The sequence below is a fragment of the Suricata suricatta genome, chromosome 8, assembly GCF_006229205.1.
Source record: "Suricata suricatta isolate VVHF042 chromosome 8, meerkat_22Aug2017_6uvM2_HiC, whole genome shotgun sequence".
Lineage (NCBI taxonomy): Eukaryota > Metazoa > Chordata > Mammalia > Carnivora > Herpestidae > Suricata > Suricata suricatta.
Genome location: NC_043707.1, coordinates 50,488,906 through 50,512,794, shown reverse-complemented (window position 1 = coordinate 50,512,794; position 23,889 = coordinate 50,488,906). Strand labels below are relative to the sequence as shown.

The window sequence follows — 23,889 nt, the reverse complement described above, 5'->3', positions numbered from 1 at the left end:
CCCTAAGGTCAGGAACAAGACAGGGATGTCCATTCTTGCCACTGTTACTCAACACAGTATTGGAAGTCTTAGCCTTAGCAATCAGACAATACAAAGAAATAAAAGGCATTCAAATTGGCCAGGAGATTCCACCAAAAAATTACTAGAATTGATCCATGAATTCAGGAAAGTCACAGGACATAAAATCAATGCACAGAAATTAGTTGCATTCCTATACATCAATAATGAAGCAACAGAAAGAGAAATCAAGGAATTGATCCCATTTACAATTGCACCAAAAACCATAGAATACCTAGGAATAAATGAGGTGAAAAATCAATACACTGAAAACTATAGAAAGTCTATGAAAGAAATCAAATAAGACACACCCCAAAAATGGAAAAGTATTCCAAGCTCTTGGGTAGGAAAACAAGGATTGTGAAAATGTCAGCACTATCCAATCTACATATTCAGTGCAATCCCTATCAAAATAACAGCAGCGTTCTTCACAGAGCTAGAACAAACTATCCTAAAATTTGTACGGAACGAGAAAAGACCCTGAATAGACAAAGCAATCTTGAAAAAGAAAACCAAAGCATAAGGCATCATACTCCCAGACTTCAAGCTGTATTACAAACCTGTAATCATTAAGACAGTATGGTACTGGCACAAAAACAGACACTCAGATCAATGGAACAGAACAGAGAACCCAGAAATGGACCCAGAAACATATGGCCAACTAATCTTTGACAAGTAAGTTTGGTTTCTTTCGGCTTCTCTTTGGCTTATAGATAGACATTTGTCTCTGTTTTCATATAATCGTCCCTCTGCATATGTTTGTTCTAGTTTCCTCTTTTTTTAAGGATACCAGCTATATTGGATTAGGGTCCACCTTAATGACCTTATTTTAACTTAATTACCTATTTAAAGACACTATCTGCAAATACAGTCACGCTGTGCAGTACTAGGAATTAAGACTTTAAAATAAAGATTTCAAGGCGATAAAACCCAACCCATACAATCCATGCCCCTTTACTGTCACACTTACCCATAAAGCAGTCACCTTCTGACATCTATTACCATAATTTTTCCTACTATTGTCCTTCAAACAAGTAGAATCATATTTTTGTATCTGTGTGGCTTCTTCTGCTGAATATAATGCTTTTGTGACTCACCCATAGTGTGCTTACCTGTAGTTGTAGTTTTTTGTTTTTTTAAAACTTTTAAATGTTTTATTTATTTTTGAGAGAGACAGACAGACAGACAGACAGCATGAGCAGGGGAGGGTCAAAGAGAGACGGAGACACAGAATCTGAAGACAGGCTCCAGACTCTGAGCTAGCTGTCAGCACAGAGCCTGACGTGGTGCACGAACCCACAAACTGCAAGATCATGACATGAGCCCAAGCTGGACGCTCAACCGACTGAGCCACCCAAGCGCCCCTAGTTTTTTCTTTTTTACTGCCGAGCTGTAAGCTATTACATATATATAACTCAGGTTGTTTATCCATTTTCTTATTAATGGTCTTTAGGGTTATTGCCACACTCCGACCATTATTAAAAAGATTGCTGAGAATATTCTTGTTCTATTTTGTGAACATCTTTTAATTTTTCTTAGGCAAACTCCTATGAATGGATATTGCAGGGTCTCTGAATAGACGTATATTTAATTTTAGAAGAAATTACCAAACCAAACTGGTTTACCAGAAATACAATAGGTCATGTCTCATACCCTTATCAATAATATTTGGTATAGTTGTTCTTTTTGTTTTGTTTTTTAATAGCCATACTAGTGGGGCATGGTATCTGGCACTTATTTCCATTACTCTATGTTATACATCTTTTCATCTGCCATTTGCCAATTTATATATCTCCTTTTGTGAAGTATCTGTTCAAGTCTTTTGCACATTAAAAAAATGGGTAGTTCATTTTATTTTTGACTTGATGTTTTTTATATATTCTGAATACAAGTTCTTGTAAAATATACATATTGTGAATATGTTCACCCAGTCTGTGGTTTCCCTATTTAGATTCTTAGTGGTATCTTTTGATGAACAGAAATCTTAAAATTTGAAAAAGGTCCTTTGTATCATTTTCTTCTACCTTTCTAGGAAAATTTTTCCTTCCCCAGTGTCATATATATCCTCATGTGTTTCATTTAGAAACTTTATTGGTTTGGGCTCTTTCCTGGAAGCGCCTTCAAATGTCTAAATAGGACTAGGTAAAGGTTGAGGTTCACTGTTTTCCATTTGGACGGTCTGGTTTGTAAAAGCATCAGTTTTTGAAGACCTTCCTTTTCTCATGGAATTTTCCTGACTCTTTAGTTGACAATCAATTATGTATATATGGTTTATATTAGGACTCTATTATGACCCAAGGTGTACTTGTCCATCTAAAGGTCAACGTTACATGTTTTATTTTAGTATTAGAATACATCATGAAGTTGGATAGCGTAAGCCCTCCATTTTTTTGAAAATCAGTTTTGCTATTTGAGATGTTGTAAATTTCCAAATTTTATAATCAGCTTGTAAAATTATCCTAATAGAATTATTATATCCTAACAGAATTTTGTTTGGAATTACATTGAATCCATAGGTCATCAAGTACAGACTGGCATCTTAACAATATTGAATCTTCCAACAGAGGAATGTGACATACCTTTCCACTTATTTAGGTATTTTTAAATTATTCGTGAACAGCAGCTCTTGTACATTTCATGTAACAGTCTTATACATATGTTGTTAGATTTGTTCCTAAATACATAGCTATTTTATGCCATTATAGATCATATTATTTCAGTTTTCAATTCACTGTGAATATAGAATTGCATTGTATCATTATTATCAAACTTCTATCCTGTGAACTTTCTAAATTCACTTATTCACCCAAAATTGGTTTTTGCAAATTTGATATAATTTTTGTAAATACACAATTATCTCCCCCTTTTTTTCTTAATCCTTGTTTTTAATTTCTTTTTTCATGTCATTGCTGGATTGGGCTTCTATTAATTACAATGTTGAATAAAAGGGGCAATAACATATTTTGCATTCCTTCCAATCCTAGTGGGAAAAAATTTAATATTAAACCATTAAGCATATTAGGTGTTAAATTTTCATAGACATCCTTATCAAATGGTAAAAATTATATTTCTGGTTTGCTGGAAGTTTTTCATCATGAGTGTCCAATTTTGTCTATTTTTTTTTGTACCTGTCATTTCTCTTTTATGTTAATTTGGTGAATTATATTCCTGGGATAAGCCCAACTTGGTCATGATATATATTATTTTTTCCCATTGTCTATGTCCTACTATTGTAAGTATTTTTGCATCTATATTCATGAGGAATATTAGTCTTCTTCTTTCCTCCTAATATATATATAGTCAAATTTTGTTACTTGTGTTATGCTGGCCTCATAAAACAAGTGGGGAAAGTTCTCTTCATTTCTTGAAAGAGTTTGTGTAGAATTTAGTGTTACTTCTAATTGAAATATTTAATAAAATTCATAGTGAATTAATCAGGGCTTGAATGTTTTCTTATTGGAAAAATATGCAATTGTAAATTCAATACTTCAATTAATATGGAATTATTTTTAGAGTTTTTTTCTCCTTGTGTCATTTTTGACAAGTTATGTTTTTGAATGGGTTCATATTAGAAAGGAAATCGAATCAGTTATCAAAAATCTTCCAACAAATAAGAATCCTGGGCCAGATGGCTTTCCAAGGGAATTCTACCAGACTTTTAAAGCAGAATGCCTATTCTTCTCAAACTTTTCCAAAAAATAGAAATGTAAGGGAAGCTTTCAAACTCATTCTATCAAGCCAGCCAGAGACCCTACTAAAAAGGAGAACTACAAGCCTAAAAACCTGGATGTAAAAATTCTCAACAAGATACTAGCAAATTGAATTCAATAGTACATTTAAAGAATTATTTACCACTATCAAGTGGGATTCATTCCTGGGCTGCAGGGCTGGTTCAATATTCATGATTCAATCAATGTGATACACCATATTAACAAAAGAAAGGTTAAGAACCATATGATACTTTCAATAAATGCAGAACAGACATCTGACAAAATATAGCATCCTTTCCATATAAAACCCCATAAGAAAGTAGGGATAGAAGGAACATGCCTTAACATCACAAAAGTCATATATGAAAGGCCCACAGCTAATATTATACTAAATGGGGAAAGACTTAGAGCTTTCCCCCTAAGATCAGGAACATGACAGGGATGCCCACTCTCAACACTATAGTACTGGAAGTCCTAGCCTCAGCAATCAGACAACAAAAAGAAATAAAAGGCATACAAATTGGAAAGGAAGAAGTCAAACTTTCACTCACTGAAGATGACATAATACTCTATATGGAAAACTCAAAAGACTCCACCAAAAAAACTGCTAGAACTGATACATGAATTCAGCAGAGTCGCAGGATATAAAATCAATGTACAGAAATCAGTTGCATTTCTATACACCTATAATGAAGCAGCAGAAAGAGATATCATAGAATCAATTCCATTTACACCTGCAACAAAAACCATAAGATACCTAGGAATAAACCTAACCAAAAGATCTGTATGCTGAAAACTATAGAAAGCTTATGAAAGAAATTGAAGAAGATATACACACACAAAAAGAAAAACCATTCTATGCTCATGGATTACAAGAACAAATATTGTGAAAATGTCAATACTACCCAAAGCAATCTACACATTCAGTGCAATCTCTATCAAAATTACAGCAGCACTCTTTACAGAGCTAGAAAAAACAATCCTAAAACTTGTATGGAACCACAAAAGACCCCAAATAGCCAAAGTAATGTTAAAAAGGAAAGCCAAATCTGGAGACATCACAATTTTGGACTTTAGCTGTATTACAAATCTGTAATCATTAAGACAGTATGGCATTGGTGCAAAAACAGACACATAGATCAATGGAATAGAACAGAAAACCCAGAAATAAACCCACAAATATACAGCCAACTAATCTTTGACAAAGTAGGAAAGAGTATCCAATAGAAAAAAGACAATCTCTCTAGCAAATGGTGCTGGGAGAACTGGGCAGAGGCATGCAGAAGAGTGAAACTGGACTACATTCTTACACTATACACAAAAATTAACTCAAAATGGATGCCAGACATAATTGTGAGATAGGAAGCCATAAAAATCCTAGAGGAGAAAACAGCTAACAACTTCTTTCACCTAAGCTGTAGCAACTTCTTACCTGACATGTCTCCAGAGGCAAGGGAAATAGAAGCAAAAATGAACTATTGGAACCTCATCAAGATAAAAAGCTTCTGCACAGCAAAGAAAACAGTCAAACCAGAAGGCAACTGACAGAATGGGAGAAAATATTTGCAGGTGACATATTAAAGTGGTTAGTATCCAAAATCTATAAAGAACTTACCAAACTTGATATCCCAAACACAAATAATCCAGTGAAGAAATTGGCAGAAGACATGAATAGACACTTTTCTAAAGAAGACATCCAGATGGCCAACTGACACATGAAAATATGTTCAACATCTCTCATCATCAGGGAAATATAAATCAAAACCACAATGAGCTACCACCTCACACCTTTCAGGATGGCTAAAATGATCAACTCAGGAAACAACAGATGTTGGTGAGGATGCAGAGAGAGGGGAACACTTTTGCACTGCCGGTGGGAATGCAAACTGGTGCAGCCACTCTGGAAAACAGTATGGAGGTTCCTCAAAAAGTTAAAAATAGAACTACCCTATGACCCAGCAATGGCCCTATTAGGAATTTATCCAAAGGATATAAAAATGCTGATTTGAAGGGGCACGTGCACCCCAATGTAACGCTATCAACAACAGCCAAATTATGGAAAGAGTTCAAACCTCCATCGCCTCATGAATGGATAAGAAGATGTATACAATGGAATACTACTCAACAATGGAGAAGAATGAAATCTTGCCATTTGCAACAATGTGGATGGAACTAGAGGTATTATACTAAATGAAATAAGTTGGTAAGAGAAACTCAAATATCATAAGACTTCACTCATGTGACATTTGCGAAACTCAACAGATGAACATAGGTGAAACCAAGTAAAAATAATATAAAAACAGAGAGGAAGGCCAACCATAAGAGACTTTTAAATACAGAGAATAAACAGAGTTGTTGGAGGGAAGCATGTAGGGGGATGGGTAAATGGGTGATTAGCATTATGAAGGGCACTATTTGGGATGAGCAATGGGTGTCATATGTAAGTCACTGGGTTCTACTCCTGAAGCCAAGACTATACTCTATGTTAAGTAACTTGAATTTAAATAAAAAATAAAAATAAAAAATAAAACAAATGGCATAATGTCCATTTCATCTTGGCTATTGAATTTATTGGTATAAAGCTGTTCATTACATGCTCTTATTATCTTTAATGTCAAAAAGTTCTGTAGTAATGTCTCACTTTTCATTCTTATGAAACTAATCTGTTTTCTCCACTAGGTCAGGTTTTTTGTTTCCTAAGCTATTATAACAAATTACCATAAACTGGTTGGCTTGAAAACAACAGAAATTTATTCTGTCACATTTCTGGAGGACAGAAATAAAAAATCAAGGATCCTTTTAAAGACTGTAAGAATGGATTGTTCCTCACCTCTTACTAGCTTCTGGTGGCTAGTAATCTTGGGCTTGAGGATGCATTACTCCAATTCCTGCCTTGTCTTCACTTGGCCTTCTATTTCTGTGTCTCTATGGCCTTCTTATAAGGACACTATATCATTGGATTTAATATGATATAGCATGATCTCACAACTAATTACATCTGCAATAACCGTACTTCCAAATAAGGTCACATTCTATCTAAAGTTCTGGATGAACATGGCTTTTAAGAGAATACTATTCAAGCCAGTATATTAATCTTACTAGGTATTTATCAATTTTAATCATTTCCAAAGTCTCACTTTTTTGATTCTCTGTGTTAATTTCCATCAATTGTGGATATTGTCTGCCAATATCTCTTCAAACATTTCTTCTGTGCCATTCTCTGTCTTTGCCTTGTCAAGCTCAATTACAAGATTCAAGGCCATTTGATATTGCCTTCAAATCTCAAATACTCTATACTTTTTATTTTCACTCCCTTTTTCTCTTTGATTTTCAATTTTTTATTTTCAATTGTCCTGTCTTCTAAGTTTATCAAATCATTTCCTCTATATGTAGTCATATCATATTCAATTATAGAATTTTGCTTCCTATAGTTTGTATTTGCTGAAATTCCCCCACCTTTTCATGCATGTTTTCCACCCTTTTTACTACCTTCTTCAGCATATTTATCATAGCTAATCTACTTCTGAAAACTGTAATATCTGGGCAGTCTCTGTGTTTGTGTGACTGTTTGCTCTCGAATCTAATTTTTATGCTCCTTTGCAAGTCTTACAATTCCTTGCTGTATGCTGGATATTTTCTATAAAAGAACAGTAGGTATGAAAATAAATAATAGTTACCTCCACAAAAGGGCATGCCTGTTCCTCATCAGGCTCTTAAGAGTGGGAAGCTGAGGCAATCTAATCTGTAGTTGATGTGGAGATGAGCTTTCCTGCTGATTTAGTTTAACTTTACCACTTGCTTCAAATATTTTAAATGAAGAGGATTTCCTTTCAGCAGGGATTGGGATCTGAGCATGGTGAGATCTTACAGTAGAACCTTTGTGCTTTTCAGCTGAACTGCCAGCTTTCCAAACATGGGGAGTTTCTCTCTGCACTACATTCCAATGGCATAATTTAGAATGTCTGAGGTATTCTCTTTGTATTCTACTCAGGCTTCCGGAGAAGGTGAACTCTCACTCAATTACCTGCCTTTTGGAGGATACAGTTGCTTACAATCACAATGAAAATCTTCATGCCTATGAAGATTTTTCCTGTTTTAGTTCTGTTGTATATTCTTATCTTCCTAGTAAATGAGTACATTCTTTCTAAAACCAGCAATCTGGCTGATTGAAAAGAAGCAAGACATAAATCATGGATTTATGAAGATAAGCCAATGTTTACTGAACTTCATTTCACAGTGAGTCTATACAGGACAAGGCAGAAGAGATAAGAAAAGTTCTTTCTGTTTCATAAATCCATAAACACAATATATGACACTATTCCAGCAAAATAAAATTCAGTAACTGGGATGGATAAAAATGGAATTCCTAAATTACAGAAGATCTTGTTTGATTTTCTAAAATCTAAAATTAGAGGTGGGCTAGTTCAGGTTCCTTTTGCCATGTGATTCTGCCATCTCCTAAAATCTTATTAATATCCATTGAATGTAAGAAGGAAAAAAAAGGGTAAGGGCATTCCCATTTTTCAGAATCTTAATATGAAAACAGCAAACAGCCATTTCATTTACATTTCACTGGCTAATATTCAGTCTCAGGCAATTCTTAATTGAAAGGGGGACTGGGAAATGCAGTTTTGCAGTGTATCCAGAACTAAAAAGAAATAGATACATTTTGTTCATAGAATCTGTTACTTTTGTCAGCTTAAAATCTTCTATCCTGAACACTAAGTGTTCAATACGGAATGTTGATTGAATTGAAGAAAAATGCCTTATCTGTTTATACTAGCTACTGTACTGACATTGGAGGCAAGGGAGGGTGTGGTTCTCTCCCATTACTTCAGTGTGAGGGATAAACACACACTCAGAAATCTATTTATAATCCCTTTTGAACTTAACATTTTCATCCTCTGTCAGGTCTAAGGGTAAAGGTTAAATAATGGGATTAAAATACTGTAGAAGTAACATTTTGTTTTGCAGTAATTTCTTTAATGTGTTAGTGCATATTTCTAACCCTAATATTCTAGTACAGACCTGCAAGTACAAGTTCTTCTGTGTGTCATCCTCCCCACATGTAATTCATAAGCTTTGATTCTATCATTCCCCTCTCACCATGTGTGGTCCTTCACAACTTGAATTTCAGCTTCCTTGAGGTACAGGAGTCAGGACGGACCCCTGGTTCTCTGGTGTGGTTGCACCATAATTTTCAGAGGCATGAAAGAAATTGTTTATGGTTTGTATCCAAATTTTTTTCTAGTGATGAGATTTCAATGAATCAATATTTATTGAAATATCTCCCATGGTCACTACTGCATGTATAAGTAAATAGTATTTTATTCCACTTTCATTCTTATTAGCCCGGAAGTCTTCAGAAGTATTATTTACACAGTCCTGTATCTAGCAAGTTATTCTTAATTGAGACTTCTAATTCCACCGGAAAGGGCTTTTAAAGGGCTCCCTCTTATACATTAAACTTGTTGTCACCATCTTTTATTTTGGCCACAGAACCATTTCTTCTAAAATGACAAACCCTGTTAATCTTCTTCAAAGATTCTTTTGAGAACCAGTCACTGGGCACCACCTTCTGGATAATCATTTTCTTCTTTTGAACTTGATCTGGCGTCTGTAAACCATTCTTTATCTGCACAAATATGGATCCAAGTAGAAGCTATCCAATCACTTACACGACAGAGAAAGAGAAAGTTGCTTTGGTGGATGCATGTTACATAACTATTTTGTACCCAGTTCCCCCACTTCAATTGATTTTGTCCTTCCTACAATGATCACACTCTGTTTAAAGGTGTGTGCTAGTTGCTCATTCAAGACTACTTTTACAAATAATTATAATTTCTATATGTGAAAATCTAAGAAGCTCATTGACTGCAGCTTGTGATAATGTACATTAATCATATCTGCTCTTACTCACAAATTTCTCAGCCTTATGTATGAACCCTAGCCCTTATTTTACATAAATCACGAAGTAAATTTACCTATAGCTACTTCTCTCATGCATTAAGTGATTAAAATCTCATTTCAGAGACTAAGGTTGATGAACCTATTGCAAGGATGTGTGACAGACCAGTTGGCATAATATTTGGTCTTGTGGCAAGAATTAAATCAATACCTACAGAATCACTTGTGCAATGCCCAAGCAATGAAAGTGCTTACTTGAATAAATTCAGGTCTGTTCCCCTTAATTAGTGGATTCCAGAAGAAAAAAACTTTATAAAGACTGTAAGAAATGTATTGATATGGTAAAACTATTTCTTCAAAACCTAATTCTAAAGAAGCTGCTGAGCAATGTTGAGTATTTGGGGTCCTGGAAAATGTCTTGTATCAAACAAAACATGCTTTACAATGATTTAGAAAATATGAAAGGCTGGGTTTTGTAGACTGCTTGGAGCACTTCTGGTTGTTTCTCTTAAGTAGAAAAAAATCTACAATGTTGTAGTCCTTTGGTTTTATTTTCTGAGATTAAAAAAAGTATAGGCATAAATGTTTTCCCATGCTCTTCTTGATGATATCCTTTAAAATAACTTATCAAATGGCTTTATTTCTCTTGATTATCAGTGTTCATCAATAACACTGTCAGCCTTGATTAACTGGTTGAAAACTTCAGAGCAGGGTTAAGTAACTTTCACGAACATTTTCCCCACTCCCTGAGAATCACAATCATCACAGCAATGTTTTATCCCTTCATCATAAATCTCTGGAAAGTAGCCGTGTTCGGTCATTGTTAACAGGGCAAGGAGCAGTGTCATAGAGGGTTAATCCTTGTAAATTGGCTTCCACTCGTAAAGAAATTTTCTGTAACAGAAAAGAAAATTATATATAGATGTTTGTTCATTAAAGACATCTTCAATGTCTTCGCCATCACATCTTCAACATGTTCTGAAGAATATTTATGGGGGTGGGGATGTAAACCAATTCTAATGAGTAACGAGAGTGAGACAGATGTTGTATTGCCCAAGGGATCATCTGTAGTACCAAGAGAGGTGGGAAAACCAAGCTTCTCTACTCAGAAGTTCTTCATTTTTCCTTGGTTTCTAAAAGGAATCAGTAAACGCAGGCAGAGTTGATGAAAATTCTTGTGAAAACGTTTCTGCAAATTTTCTTTACAGCCCTCTTTCCAAGGCCAATTACCTTAGCAGCAACACACTCCTTCTCCAAACACAGAAACAACTTCCCTGAGAAGCCCCACTTCTGGCAGTGCTGCTTACAAAGTTAATTTTCAAAAAGGCTGGAGACTTGCCTATAGAAACTTCTCTTATTCCACCTGAAGGAAGTTTCACTGCATGAATCTAATGCTGTGTTTTCTTACCTGAAAATCACGGACATAAGTCAGGAAAAAAGCAAAGAAGGAGAATGACATAGACCATTCTGCCGCAGTGGTGATCATGTGAAGCACATAGCCCTTGAACGGCAATGGGAAAAAAATAACAGTTGTGTGAAATTTCAAATAATCTATAATTTCTCTCACATATAAAACTCATAAAATTTATAATCCAATCTGTCTTAAGAAAATCAAAGGACATCAGGTAATTATTAGGGACATTTTAACACACCATAGCCTTTTGCTAAAAATGTGTCCATTTGAGTTTAACTGTAACAAACATGCTATACTACTTAGATGTTAATAAAAGGGGTAGGTATGGAATATACTGATAACACAGAACCCTCCATGCTATTTTCACAATTTTTCTGTAAATATAAACTATCTAAATTTAGGTTTGTTTAAAAACTTAATTCTACTTATATTTTATAAAGAATTCCATATCTGAACTTTCTGTGATAGAAAAAACAATCCTTAATTTATTGAACATAGCTCAAGAATTAAAGACAGACATTCAGAAACTTCCTCTTAAATGATTTACCTATTATAAATTTCATCCAGAGCAAATAAAATTTCCATCTGAGAACTACGACAGGAGAACTTCTACTCCATGATCAGGAAGTTACTGCCTTTCCACAACCATAAGATTCATTAAATGCCACTAAAAAAGGTTAAGTAAAAAATGCTCATGGTAAAACTGGTGTTATTTTTAGAGCATTAAATAATATATGGATTATAACTAAGAGAATCCAGTGGCGCCTGGGTGGCTCAACTGGTTGAGCATCCAACTCTTGATTTTGGCTCAGGTCATGATCCTAGGATGGTGAGATCAAGCCTTGTGTCAGGGTCTGCACTGAGCATAGAGCCTGCTGGAGATTCTCTCTCTCTCTCTCTCTCTCTCTCTCTCTCTCTCTCTCTCTCTCTCTCTCTCTCTCCCCCCCCTCTGCTCATGTATCTCTCCTTAAAATAAAAAATATATATAGATGATTAAAAAAAATGGGAGTAGGGCACCTGGGTGGCTCAGTCAGTTAAGCATCTGGCTTCAGCTCAGGTCATGATCTCACAGTCTGTGAGTTTGAGCCCCACGTTGGGCTCTGCACTGGCAGCTCAGAGCCTGGAGCCTGCTTCAGATTCTGTATCTCCCACTCTTTCTGCCCCTCCCCCACTCATGCTCTGTCCCTCTCTCTCTCAAAAGTAAAAAACATTAAAAATATTTAAAAAAATAACTGAGAGAATCTAATAAATCATTCCATTTCATTCTTACAAACATGTCCTATCCAGGGCTAATTCTTTAAAGATAATTTAAAATGAAATGCCACTGAGAGGTTTGTGAAAACAGATGAACTGGTTTTAACATCTATTTAGTATACGTCCCTCCACTTTTTTCATCAGGATCAAGGATGCTATTTCCATTCAGATATCCAGTATTTTGGAACCCAATCCAGACTCCATAATAATAAACTTCTAGATAATAACTCAGAAAACAAGAATTCCAATAATAAAAGATCTCAGTTGGGTGTGTTGTACACTACATCCATATATAGGAGAGACAGTTCCTGAGAAAACTCTTTGCCATCACGATTCTCTACGTGTCTTGAAAATGTTCACTGATCAGATGTTAGAGAAACAACGTAGTGGTTCTATGCACACTCAATCATATGTAGAAAACAATCCTAATTTAACGTAATTGATTATTCTGCTGAAAAAGTTTCACTTTTGGTGATGACACAGAAGAATATATCAAAACCAACCAAAATAGTCCTCTTTAATATAAAGCGAAGTTTGACAGATCCCAAGTTCTTACTTTGTCCTCGGGGTTCCAATGGAGTTTCTGGTCTACATCTGTGCCAAATTTGCCACTGTGCAAAAATGATGAGGAAGTCAGCACTATAAAAAAAAGTAAGTCAAGGAGAATCTCGGACAAGCCCTGTACATTTAAATTAGATTCAAAATAAAAGTCACTTTAAAGGTCCAAAAGGATTACTCATACATTTATTTCCAAGGTCCAAACCCATTTTCTTAAAGACTAGATAGCACAAAGCAGTAGTGACAATTAAAATGTGCCTGGAGGATGACTATGAAATGGTCTGCATGGTCAGTCCCTCTTTGCTCAGTAAATTAGTACTACATAATTGTTCTCAAGGACATAAGCACATCCTTCATATCTTTGAAGTGAGTATGATCAGGCTAAACATCAGCTTTGTTCGTAGCTCAATTACTGAGGTCCTACATAAAATTTGAATCTCACGTTTCAAGTTTTTTAATTTACTAGCCCAAGAATCTCACCCACAAAAGACCTGCTTAGAATATGCCAATGCCAACAATGTTCACTTAAATTCTGTTATTCAATTCCCTTCCAAGTGGAGCCACATTTTACAGCAAAGGATACTGGTCAATGCACTTACTCCACACCAGATAACCAGCAATAGCCTAATCCAGAAGACTTGTTTCCCATGAATTTTGGGCTGCATTTGGTAGGAAAGGACGGTCTGAACCAACATATATAACGAACCCATACCAAAGGTGAGCACAGCTCCACATATGTGTACAGCAAAAAAGTCTGTTTTCTAAGAGGTAGAAAGAAGAAATAAGTAAATAAGATAAACTCAAAACACATTGCCAACACAATGTTTAAAAGCACAAGCCAGTCATTTCAATAGAACATTCATTGAATGGAAAAGTACTGTGAATGCTACAAAATTACTTCTTGAACTAATTGTCTCTCAGAGTACTCAGCATAAGCCAGAGGATTACAGTAAACCAAATTATTCTTATGCCACTACCAAAAATATGACAGTAATTGTCCATTTGCTCATTGAATAACATGTTTATTTGGGTGCCTCTTGTGTGTCAAGCACTATTTTAAGTATTCAGATATATTAGTGAACAAGGCAGGCAAGCATCTGGCCCTCAGAGTTTATATTCAAGTGAAGAAGCAAAACTAATAAATGATAAACTTCAGAAGCAAGTAAAATCCATTGTATGTTAGATGGTGATAAGGGTTATAGAAAAAGAGGAGTGCACAACAGAGGAAGATTCGCATGGTTGGGAAGCTGGAGGGAGGGAGTTTCCACTCAAACCCAATTTAACTCCAAAAGCAATTTAAAGCGCCCCCCCCCCCACACCATGGCTCTAGTTGATTGGTTTTGATAAAGCATACAAGGGATTATCATAAATTCTAACTTTTCCCCCTTCACCTCACTCTTTCCCCCCTTCACCTCACTCTTTTCCCCCTTCACTTCACTCTTACCAGTGTCCATTTACATTTTACTTTTTACTACATATACCCTCTGCTTAAAAGTGACAACAGTGGCTCCCCACAAATGCTACAAACATCTTCAGTTGAACCCTCTCAGTTTTGAAGCTGGCACTGTCTGTATTTTATGTAGTTGAGAAGGCAATGCATAGCATCTGGCATGGAGGGCATCACGAGGTGATGAGAAGGGAGAGGAAGGCTTGAGCCCCTCCTTTCAGTCGACGGTGCTAATTCACAAACACAGAGAGCCCAACTTTCTTAGTTGAAGCTATAGGAAGTCTCCAGCATAAAGAAGTAAAAGAGAGGCGCCTGAGTGGCTCAGTTGGTTAAGTGTCCAATTCAGTTCAGGTCATGACCTCAGTCTCACAGGTTGGTGAGTTCAAGCTCTGAGTTAGGCTCTGTGCTGATAGCTTGGAGCCTGGAGCCTGCTTCAGATTCTGTCTCTCTCTCCCTCCTCCCCAGCTCGTGCTCTGTCTCTCTGTTTCTCAAAAGTGAAAAAAAAAAAAAAAAAAAAAACCAAAGTAAAAGATAACAATGTTTTTGCCAAAGCCATTGGTTTTCCTTTGCAGAGAAAGGGCTACTTTGATTCAGTTTGTGGTGTTATTACTGGCAATGAGTTATCAATAAGGAATTCCCCAAACTCCACACCCGAAAAACAAATAATCCAGGGAAGAAATGGGCAGAAGACATGAACAGACACTTTTCCAAAGACTACATCCAGATGGCCAACAGACACATGAAATAATGCTCAGCATCACTCATCATCAGGGAAATACAATTCAAAACCACACTGAGGTACCACCTCACGCTGGTCAGAGTGGCTAAAATGAGCAAATCAGGAGACTACAGTTGCTGGAAGGATGTTCAGAAATGAGCACCCTCCTACACTGATAGTGGGAATGTAAACTGGTGCAGCCACTCTGGAAAACAGTGTGGAGGTTCCTCAAACAACAATAGAACTCCCCTATGACTCAGCAATAGCACTGCTAGGGATTTATCCAAAGGATACAGAAGTGCTGATGCATAGGGGTGCATGTACCCCAATGTTCATAGCAGCACATTCAACAATAGCCAAATCATGGAAAGAGCCTAAATGTCCATCACCTGACAAATGGATCAAGAAGATGTGTTTTATAGATACAATGGCGTACTACATGGCAATGAGAAAGAAAAACTCCTAAATACTGAGAACAAATTGAGGATTGATGGGGGATGAGGGAAGGCACTTGGGATGAGCACTGGGTGTTGTAAGAAACCAATTTGACAATAAATTATATTTAAAAAATAACTAAATGAATTATGAGTACTGAGAAGGGGGAAAAAAAGCACTGTCATTACCACTTTGGGTAACAAAGAAAAAATTTCAGCACCTGTAAAACAATACAAAAAATAATAAAATAACATAAAATAAAATGTATTATCTTCATATGGGAATTTATCTATACATATGGATAAAAGCTGGAAAAATAGACAAAAATGAAATTAATTAGTTTAGGGCTATGAGCAGAAATACAGAAACTGATCAGGGAAGGCAGGACCCTATTTGTGGCAAAAATAGCTAGGTAGCTGTCCATCAAAACTTGTGTCCCTTTCATGATTTAGTGTCACTCCAGGAACTGATGATCAGCAAGACTTCATTTCCTAGCCCCCGCTACCGTGTCTAGCAAATAAATGTAACTAGAATGATGTGACTCACTCTAGTTAAGGTTCAAGTTAAAAGGAAGCAGGTGTGGATTTTGCATGGTTTTGTTTGACGGTTTCAGCCAGCTGGTTGCAGAAGACATTACGGACTTAGGGAATAGCAGAGCTCAAAGATGGTTAGGGTCAAGGCCTTAATTCATTGTGGGAGGAAAGCCATCTATCAACCAAACATGGCTACACTAGATGCAGGAATATGCCTCTGTTAGTGTATTTGTGTGATAAATGTGTATAAACAGGGCATCAAATGTCTAAATTGAAACTTTATAAAGACTGAAGAGAGATGAATCAAAAGACACTATGCACCCAGGATATGACTGAAAGAATGTCAATAGAAAGGAATGTGAAGAGCTGGCAAATATTTATGAAGGGGGACTGCCACTTTAAGAATTCCCTGAGAAAAGCTGAAAGAGTTCCGTATTCTCCCTTTACTTACTCATATAAGGGACTGAGCACCTAGAAAGAGAGGTGATCAATGGAAACATCTAAATAAGAATATAAATATAAAATTGGTGTTAGGCACATTTTTTTAAGTGTAAGTCTATAATTTTTGTCACTTATATATCAATTCTCTCTGGTCATGGAGTAGTCACCAACTAAGTAATAATAGAGTCTACTAAATAAAGAGTTCTGTGAACCTTAAAAGGATAATTTATAAATAAAAAGTTCTGTGAATTCTTAAAAGGCTGGGATAATTTATAGGTGGTCAGCAGCTTACTGAGAATGAATTTTTCTAATTGTATATGTAGTGAACTCTATGAAGGTCAAATAATTTAAGGGCAAAAGATTCTACTTTGTTAAGGCAAAGAAACAACAGCGTGTAACTGAATGTTTCAGGTTTCCTTTTTAACATGTATTAATTTAGGTACTTCAGGAAAATACCTATGCTGGGGTAAAGCACAAACCTGGAAGTTTGCCACAATAGAAAGTCCAAAACAACTCAGTAATCCAAGGGCAAGGCCAGCCTTGTTTATTCTGATGATCCGACTCTCTTCAGGATTCAGAGCATGAACTTGTTTGTAACGAACATAAATTGTGGCAATGCCTGGGAAGAGATCATCCGAAAGACAACAAAGTAACAAATAACCAGGGAATAAAGTTGCCAATAGTTAACAAAGGTCATAACATAGATTTTCCTTTTACAGCTTATTTGAGAGAAGAGAAAAAAAGCAGAAAGAGCTGTCGATTTTAAAGAGCTTTTAAGGAAACCAATCTGACAATAAACTATTAAAAAAATAAAATAAAATAAAAAGAGCTTTTACGGTTGCATTATGGAACTGGTAATATCTCTGTGTGACTCAGAAACACTGGCCCCTCCCATGGGCCTCACATTTATAAATACTTAGGATAAAGTTTAAGAGAGAAGTTTGATGTCTTCTGAAAATCTCTGATGACGTGTTATAAAACACAAAATATTCTATATGATTAGCATTAAAGTCTAAAGTAATTACTGCTAAAATATGGATAAAATGGGTCCAGGCAAACAAAACAAAACAACAAAAGATGATTTGCTTCATTCTCATCTCATTGTATTTCAAATTATTACAATTTGGCTCAATGAAATATAGCAGTCAATTACATAAAAAAAAAAAAAAAACCCACAACAACCCACTTTACTATCCTTGTTAGTCAAGAAGGAGTAAAACCAAATCAAATTTTCCATCACAAAAATACTGTCAAAGAACTCGGAAGTGTAGAAAATAAATCAGAGATTCTTTCGTAGATATTTTTTGGAAAACTTTAGTCATAAGAATTTCTATACACTGAATCATTTCCTTGACTTCAATTCTTGACCCAAGCAAGTAATAAATACCATATGGAAGAATGCAAATATTTAAAACAATCACAACTGAGTGAAAAAGTATTTTAGTAAATCATTAATAACGCTTGGTTCAAAAAGAATAAACAAACAGGAATGTAAAATACAGTAGAACTCCATTCTTTCGGTGTTAGAACATCTTTCAAAAACCAAAACATGACTCCACTGATGTCTCAAACTTTGTTTACCCTAAATGCATTTCGTTGGTGTTAGTTGTGAGCTTCCTGTCCTCTACTGGTTGCTTAAGAAATCCATTTAAGGCCTCAAGAAATACTTGATTATACTTTACAACTTCTATTTGGATAAGCAGTCAAATAGCCTCATACATATTTTTTATGATTTCTATAATTTAACATTTTTAGAAATTGCTTTTCTTATTAAGAGGAACATGTCTGCAATCAATAATTTAGTGGTAACGGTCCCCCAAGTAAACAGAAAGTAAAATAAGTTACAGAATAGTGTTTAAAGATGGAAATTAATTTAGCTATTAATTTCAAATTTAAAAATCATTCCCATTACTTACATAAAACTGCGGCAATATTTAACATTGCCCCAAACAAGCATTTTTCTGGAGGCAGGGTACCGGTGTCACTGAAAGAAAAAAAAGAAGGTATGTGGATTTCTCACACTAGATATACATGTGCAATTTTTCTAAAGAGCTAAAAAAATAACAGGGGTTACTTCAAATCCTGTTTCTTTTTATACATTCATAAGTTCAGCTCTTACATAATTTTATGAGAACATGACAGTCTGAGCTCACAGTATCCTACCTGGTTCACTTTTTTCTCCTATTGCTTTAGTTATTACTTTTTCACATAATAGAAATCAATAGAAAGTGATTTAAAAAAACAAAAACAAAAACAAAACAAAACTTGCTGGGTGTATTGGGACTGTGTACCTGACTTCTACCCTGGGCAAGTGTGTTCATCTGTCATGTGAATGTTTGTTCCCTAAACACCACACATCCTTTCATGACTCTTGGCACCTGTTGTTGATGTTGTCTATAATTCAATTAATACCTAATCATTTCCTGTTAATTAAAAACACATTTATCAAGCACCTCCTAAGTACTTTAGGGACAGGAATATAGTGGGTAGTAAAAGAGACAATGCCCTTGCCTTCCTGGAGCTTCCACGCGAGACCAGCTTTGGGTCCCCTCCTCTCCTCAGCCTTAGCCAACTCCTCCAGCAGCATGCAGACTCACGAAGCATTCTGTCCAGACTTCTGTTAGAGTCACTTAGTACAATGTATTGCAATGTATCGGTTTACATGCCTGTGTTTCAGGGCAGTGAGGAATACAGAGATCAACAGTCCATCGGCCATTTACTGTGGAGCCTCGGGTATGTTCTTTTCACTCCCTCTGACTGTTCTTTATCTACAAAATGGGGCTATTAATTCCCTCCCAGTCTCACCAGCCCAACATGAGGAAATGAAACCATGGCCCTACATGCGAAGATCTAGCAGAGTAGTAGGCGCAGGGAGATACATATTAAATGCTAATTCCTTTCCCTTCCCTCAAACTACAGTAAAGATGAAAAAGACAAAGACTTTCTCAAAGTCTCTTTCAAAAATAATAAGGATCTCTACTAACACAATGTAATGGGATTAAAAAAGAAATGGAAACTTGCATCTGGTAAGGAATCAATAAGGTTTGGTGAAGATTTGGGTTAAGTTCAGGAAAAGTAACGTAGAGAATATGAATTCTTAAGTATTGCTCCTTCTGACTCTAAAATGTCTTTTGTCAGAAATAAAAGATTCTGTTACTCTGATCATCTTCAGGAGGTGGAGATTATGGTTTCGTTTGTTTCTTCTACCTTTCAAACTTTCAAAAATAATTTATATGTATTCTTATAATCAGAAAAATATCCATAATAATTCATAATAGTTGTATTTCAAGTGATGCTACAGTTTTGAACTATCCCATAAATAAACAAAAGCATGCATTTCCAAAATGACTGGCTAAGTGTGCTCCCTTCTCGGCTCTGCCTCAGAATGACAGAAACTGGCCCACAAGTGACAACAGCCAAGTCCATCACCTCATCAGCATGATGTCCCAACCCAGTGGTCATCAAACTATTTTGATCATACACTAACATAACAACAAAAAAATCTGACCATGTAACTTCAAAATGTATTATATAAGTTTAAATATGGACATTAAAAAAATACACACAGAATTTCTAATAATTTCTTCTCATGCCCCGAACTAGTCTTGTGCATTCTACCTGAGCATCCACTGCTTGAACCGCTAAGAGAACACCTGAAGCACACTTGCAGGAGAATTGTCTTTGGAATGAAATTTACAGTTGGTTATGTCTTTTGGGACTATTAACAATTAAACCTTTCAGATAATGTCTGTGAAGTGAAAGGAAGTTTGCAGAGCATCCAGTTGAATTCCATCATTTTTCAGATGAAGAAAATGCGCCTGAGAAGTAAAAGTAAGTACTACTGAGTTTAGATATATTAGAATGTTGGAGAAAGATCCCAGGCTAATAATACTAAGGTCATTAGGAGGAAAATAAAAAGGCAGAGTGACAGGGATGGAAAAGGAAGTGCCTAGGCTACTATTTGTCAGAAAATCACATGCAGTACCATCACAGAACTGAAACTCTGAAGAACCCAATGGCCTCTTAACAGATTAAAAGCTCTTTAAAGTGAAAGCACTTTCTCAAAAGGGAAATAACAATGCGGACGGACACTCAGGAATCATAGACACATGTTCTCTAAGGAGTGACTGGCGCCTTAAGCTACGTTCCTCTAGCAGAGCGAGGTGAACAGTGGGTTTTATTCAGATTATTCCTAGAACTGGAACCTTAAATTCTATAGTATCTTTGGTTTTTGTACATCTTCCCAGAGCATACCCAATTTGTTGATATCCTTTGCTCCATATCGCGCTACTTTGAGAACAAATGTAGATGGTAACGTCTGATCTCTTCTACATATTTTTAAAAGGTACAATTAGGTAAATTCTTAAAATGTTACCTTGTACACAGTAGGTCAAAAAATAGTTGCCATCACCATTATATTTTAATACTATTGCTGTTGTTTGCAGCATTTTTGAATTTTAACGGGAGAAGAACTCCACATCTATCTTCTGAGACAACCTCAAATACTTATTTGGAAAAGAAGGCATAACTCACTAATTCACTAAATGAATCTTACCCCATCTCCACATTTCTATTTTTCTAGAACCAAACACAACTTCCTTTTTATGTTCCTTTTGTTCTTATAATATCAAACGTGAAATCTGAATTTTAAAATGTTAACGTTAGATGTTGGGTTTGGGTAGGATAGACATTTTAACAATATCTGTTCTTCCAGTCCATGAGCATGAGATGTTTTTCCATTTTTTGGTGTCCTCTTCAATTTCTTTCATCAGTGTTCTATGAAACAGAGTATAGATCTTTTATCTCTTTGGTTAGCTTTATGTAAATGGCTTCAATGTTGCAATGTGAATGATACATAAACAGTCTACTATAAAAGGATACATTTCACTGACCTGATATAAGGCAAAGCAGGGTCAACATGGTGGAGTGTTATGGCAATAATGTACGAAAATATGAAAGCAGCAGCTGTCCAAATTACTAGGGCAGAAGGAAGGAAACAGAGACCTTGCTGAAACCACCACATCTCAAACAGGTCTTCTGAAGTAGAAAAAAAAAAATCAGAAACGATTACTCACAGGTATTTCACCTCTTCTGCTTTAGCAATCCACTCCCACAATCTTGCATTTATCACCATGAGCTATCCTACTTCTGAAATCATCCCCCAAAACATCTATCAACACCTGCTCGCTTTCAGTTTCTTAGTAAATGGAACCAAGTTTCACCCCCTTGGCATATTCAGAAACATTCTTTTTCCCCCATCTTTCTACACATAATCAAGTACTAAGTAATGTTTATTCAATCTTCCAAATTTCCTTCAAATCTACCCTTCCTCTCCATCTTTCCTGCCACTACTCTACCCAGAACACCATCATTTCTTGTAAGTCTATTGTTATAATCAAAAGGACCTAAATGGTCCTTTTCTGTTGCAGACGATGATCAATCTAAGACTCCACGCTAAACCTAGAGTGATCCTTCTAATTCTGAAATACCAATCTGACCACCTAATTGTTCTTCAAGAATCTTTCAGTGCCTCCCTGCACCCTTATAAATCATCTTTCCTCCGTAACCGATCTACAAGGTCTTTGTTTTGTCTGATCTTGACTCACTTTTCCATAATTCACCTCTGGCTACTTCTTTGTTCCCAGTTCCTTGTTCTAGCTGTCATAATCTTCATCATCATTACAAAAGTACACAGTGAGTATTACTCTGTGTCACCAAGTTACTAAACACCTTAATTACATGATCTCGTTTACTCCTCACAACAGAATTACGGAGGTTTAGAAAACTGTCCAAGGTCACAGAGCTGGAACTCAGTAGAGACAGAATTCAAACTCACTCATTCCGTTCTAATATCAATCACTACCCTCTACTGCTATAGCAATCTTCTTTCAGATGTTCGAGTCATGCTCTCTTGCACACTCATAGACCTTCGTGTACATTGTTCTGTCTGGATGACAGACCACAATGCTATCATCCCTCCAACCCTACTACCACCTGTTAACTCCTATACCTATTCAAGTCCCAGATTTTCCAGCTTCAGCTGAGTGTCCCTACTTTGTTTCCATAGTACCCTTTACTTCCCAAACCAGGGCATTTATCTCACTTAACCCATCCTGTTTTGCTTGGTTTTATCTTCTGTACTAATACCTTAGATTCTGAAAGAGCAGAAACCAACTGTTTTGTTCACCATTATATGCATGAGGGGGAAAGAAAAAGAGCATCTAAATACACACATAACACAAACCACCACTTTCTTTCATCAACTCCAGACTGAGAATGTTAAGTAATAGTAAGAGAATTTGAAGACATTAATGTATCTGAATTAATTTAATTTTTAAAAATAAGTATAGGAATATCTTCAAATTCGAATAAATTACTCCTATGCATGTGAAAATAATTTCATGTTTGGAGGAGCACCTTCTCATAGTTTGATGGACAGAAATTGAGTATTTCCCATGAGCTCTGTAAGAACAACTCCTATCTGCACAATCCTCCAGTATGCTCAGCCTCCACATCTCAGACTGACCTTCCAAATGATGAAATCTCAGCCATTTTGACCTGTGGCTTACCCAGATCATCTGACTTGCTGCTAAATATGTACATTTAAATCTTGCTAAACAAGTTTCCTTTCCTTTATTCCTAAAGTCACCATTACAGACATGGCTTGAGTAATTTCCTGCCAGAATTATCATAATCTCCTTTCTGTTCTTTCCCCCCTCTTTTTAGTCTTAAACATTCTATCAATGCTTTTTTTCATCAGTTTAGCTAAACATGACAATTCCTTGCCACACTCCTATAGAGCTTTCCCCAGCACAAGTTTCTGGGACAATCATTCTCAATTTCTAGAAATTTTGAACTACTTCTAAAGTCTTTATTTCTTCTCTTTGAACATTATTTTATTTATTTTGGGAAATTCTAATGCAACATCCTTAGTGGAGTCTAGTTTCATATTTGCTGGTTCCACCACCCCTTGCACTTGTTTTATAGTTTTTGACCATGAACTTGTATTTAGATGATTTTAATTGGGAGTATTCTAAAAGGCTCTGGCTACGGGTGAACCATCCCAGGGAGGGTCTATAACTATTTTTGCCAGGCACTCGGGCACATTACCAACCTGGGCCAACTTTAGTTTCTTGACTTCCAGGTTTTTTAGACCATGTAGATATGTAAGTTGAACCCTGAATCTCAGTAATGGCAGGCCCTGTAGTTTAAGGTTCTCAAGGGTGAGCTTCACTGCTCCACCTGGACCTGGGTGAAAATGAACAAATTTCTTTGTGATCCCCCTTTACCAGAAAGAAGATATTTTTCCTAGCCCATCTTTCACTGAGTGTGAATTTTTGAGTTTCCTGGCTGAATGTGGGGCAGAATGGTTCTCCAAGGCCATGAGCTATACAACTGCAAATAGAAATCCTCAC

General features: G+C 36.0%; 1 protein-coding gene across 10 annotated transcripts in view; it reads right to left on the bottom strand.

Annotated features, from left to right (window-relative positions):
- Positions 1-7,962: 7,962 nt before the first annotated feature.
- DRAM2 (DNA damage regulated autophagy modulator 2) overlaps positions 7,963-23,889 on the bottom strand; it is a 19,588-nt gene continuing 3,661 nt past the window's right edge. For 2 of the 10 annotated variants that reach the window (XM_029948120.1, XM_029948121.1), the window contains exons 3-9: positions 21,367-21,511; positions 18,391-18,458; positions 16,954-17,093; positions 13,484-13,661; positions 12,899-12,981; positions 11,083-11,175; positions 7,963-10,568 (exon numbers count right to left, since the gene is read on the bottom strand). In XM_029948120.1, the coding sequence (XP_029803980.1) occupies positions 10,461-10,568; positions 11,083-11,175; positions 12,899-12,981; positions 13,484-13,661; positions 16,954-17,093; positions 18,391-18,458; positions 21,367-21,497 (801 nt within the window). In that variant the 5' untranslated portion in view covers positions 21,498-21,511 and the 3' untranslated portion in view covers positions 7,963-10,460. Of the gene's footprint in view, positions 10,569-11,082; positions 11,176-12,898; positions 12,982-13,483; positions 13,662-16,953; positions 17,094-18,390; positions 18,459-18,985; positions 21,251-21,366; positions 21,512-23,588; positions 23,723-23,889 lie in introns of all 10 variants that reach the window. The other 8 variants (XM_029948125.1, XM_029948122.1, XM_029948124.1 and 5 more) reach the window with 8 other exon arrangements.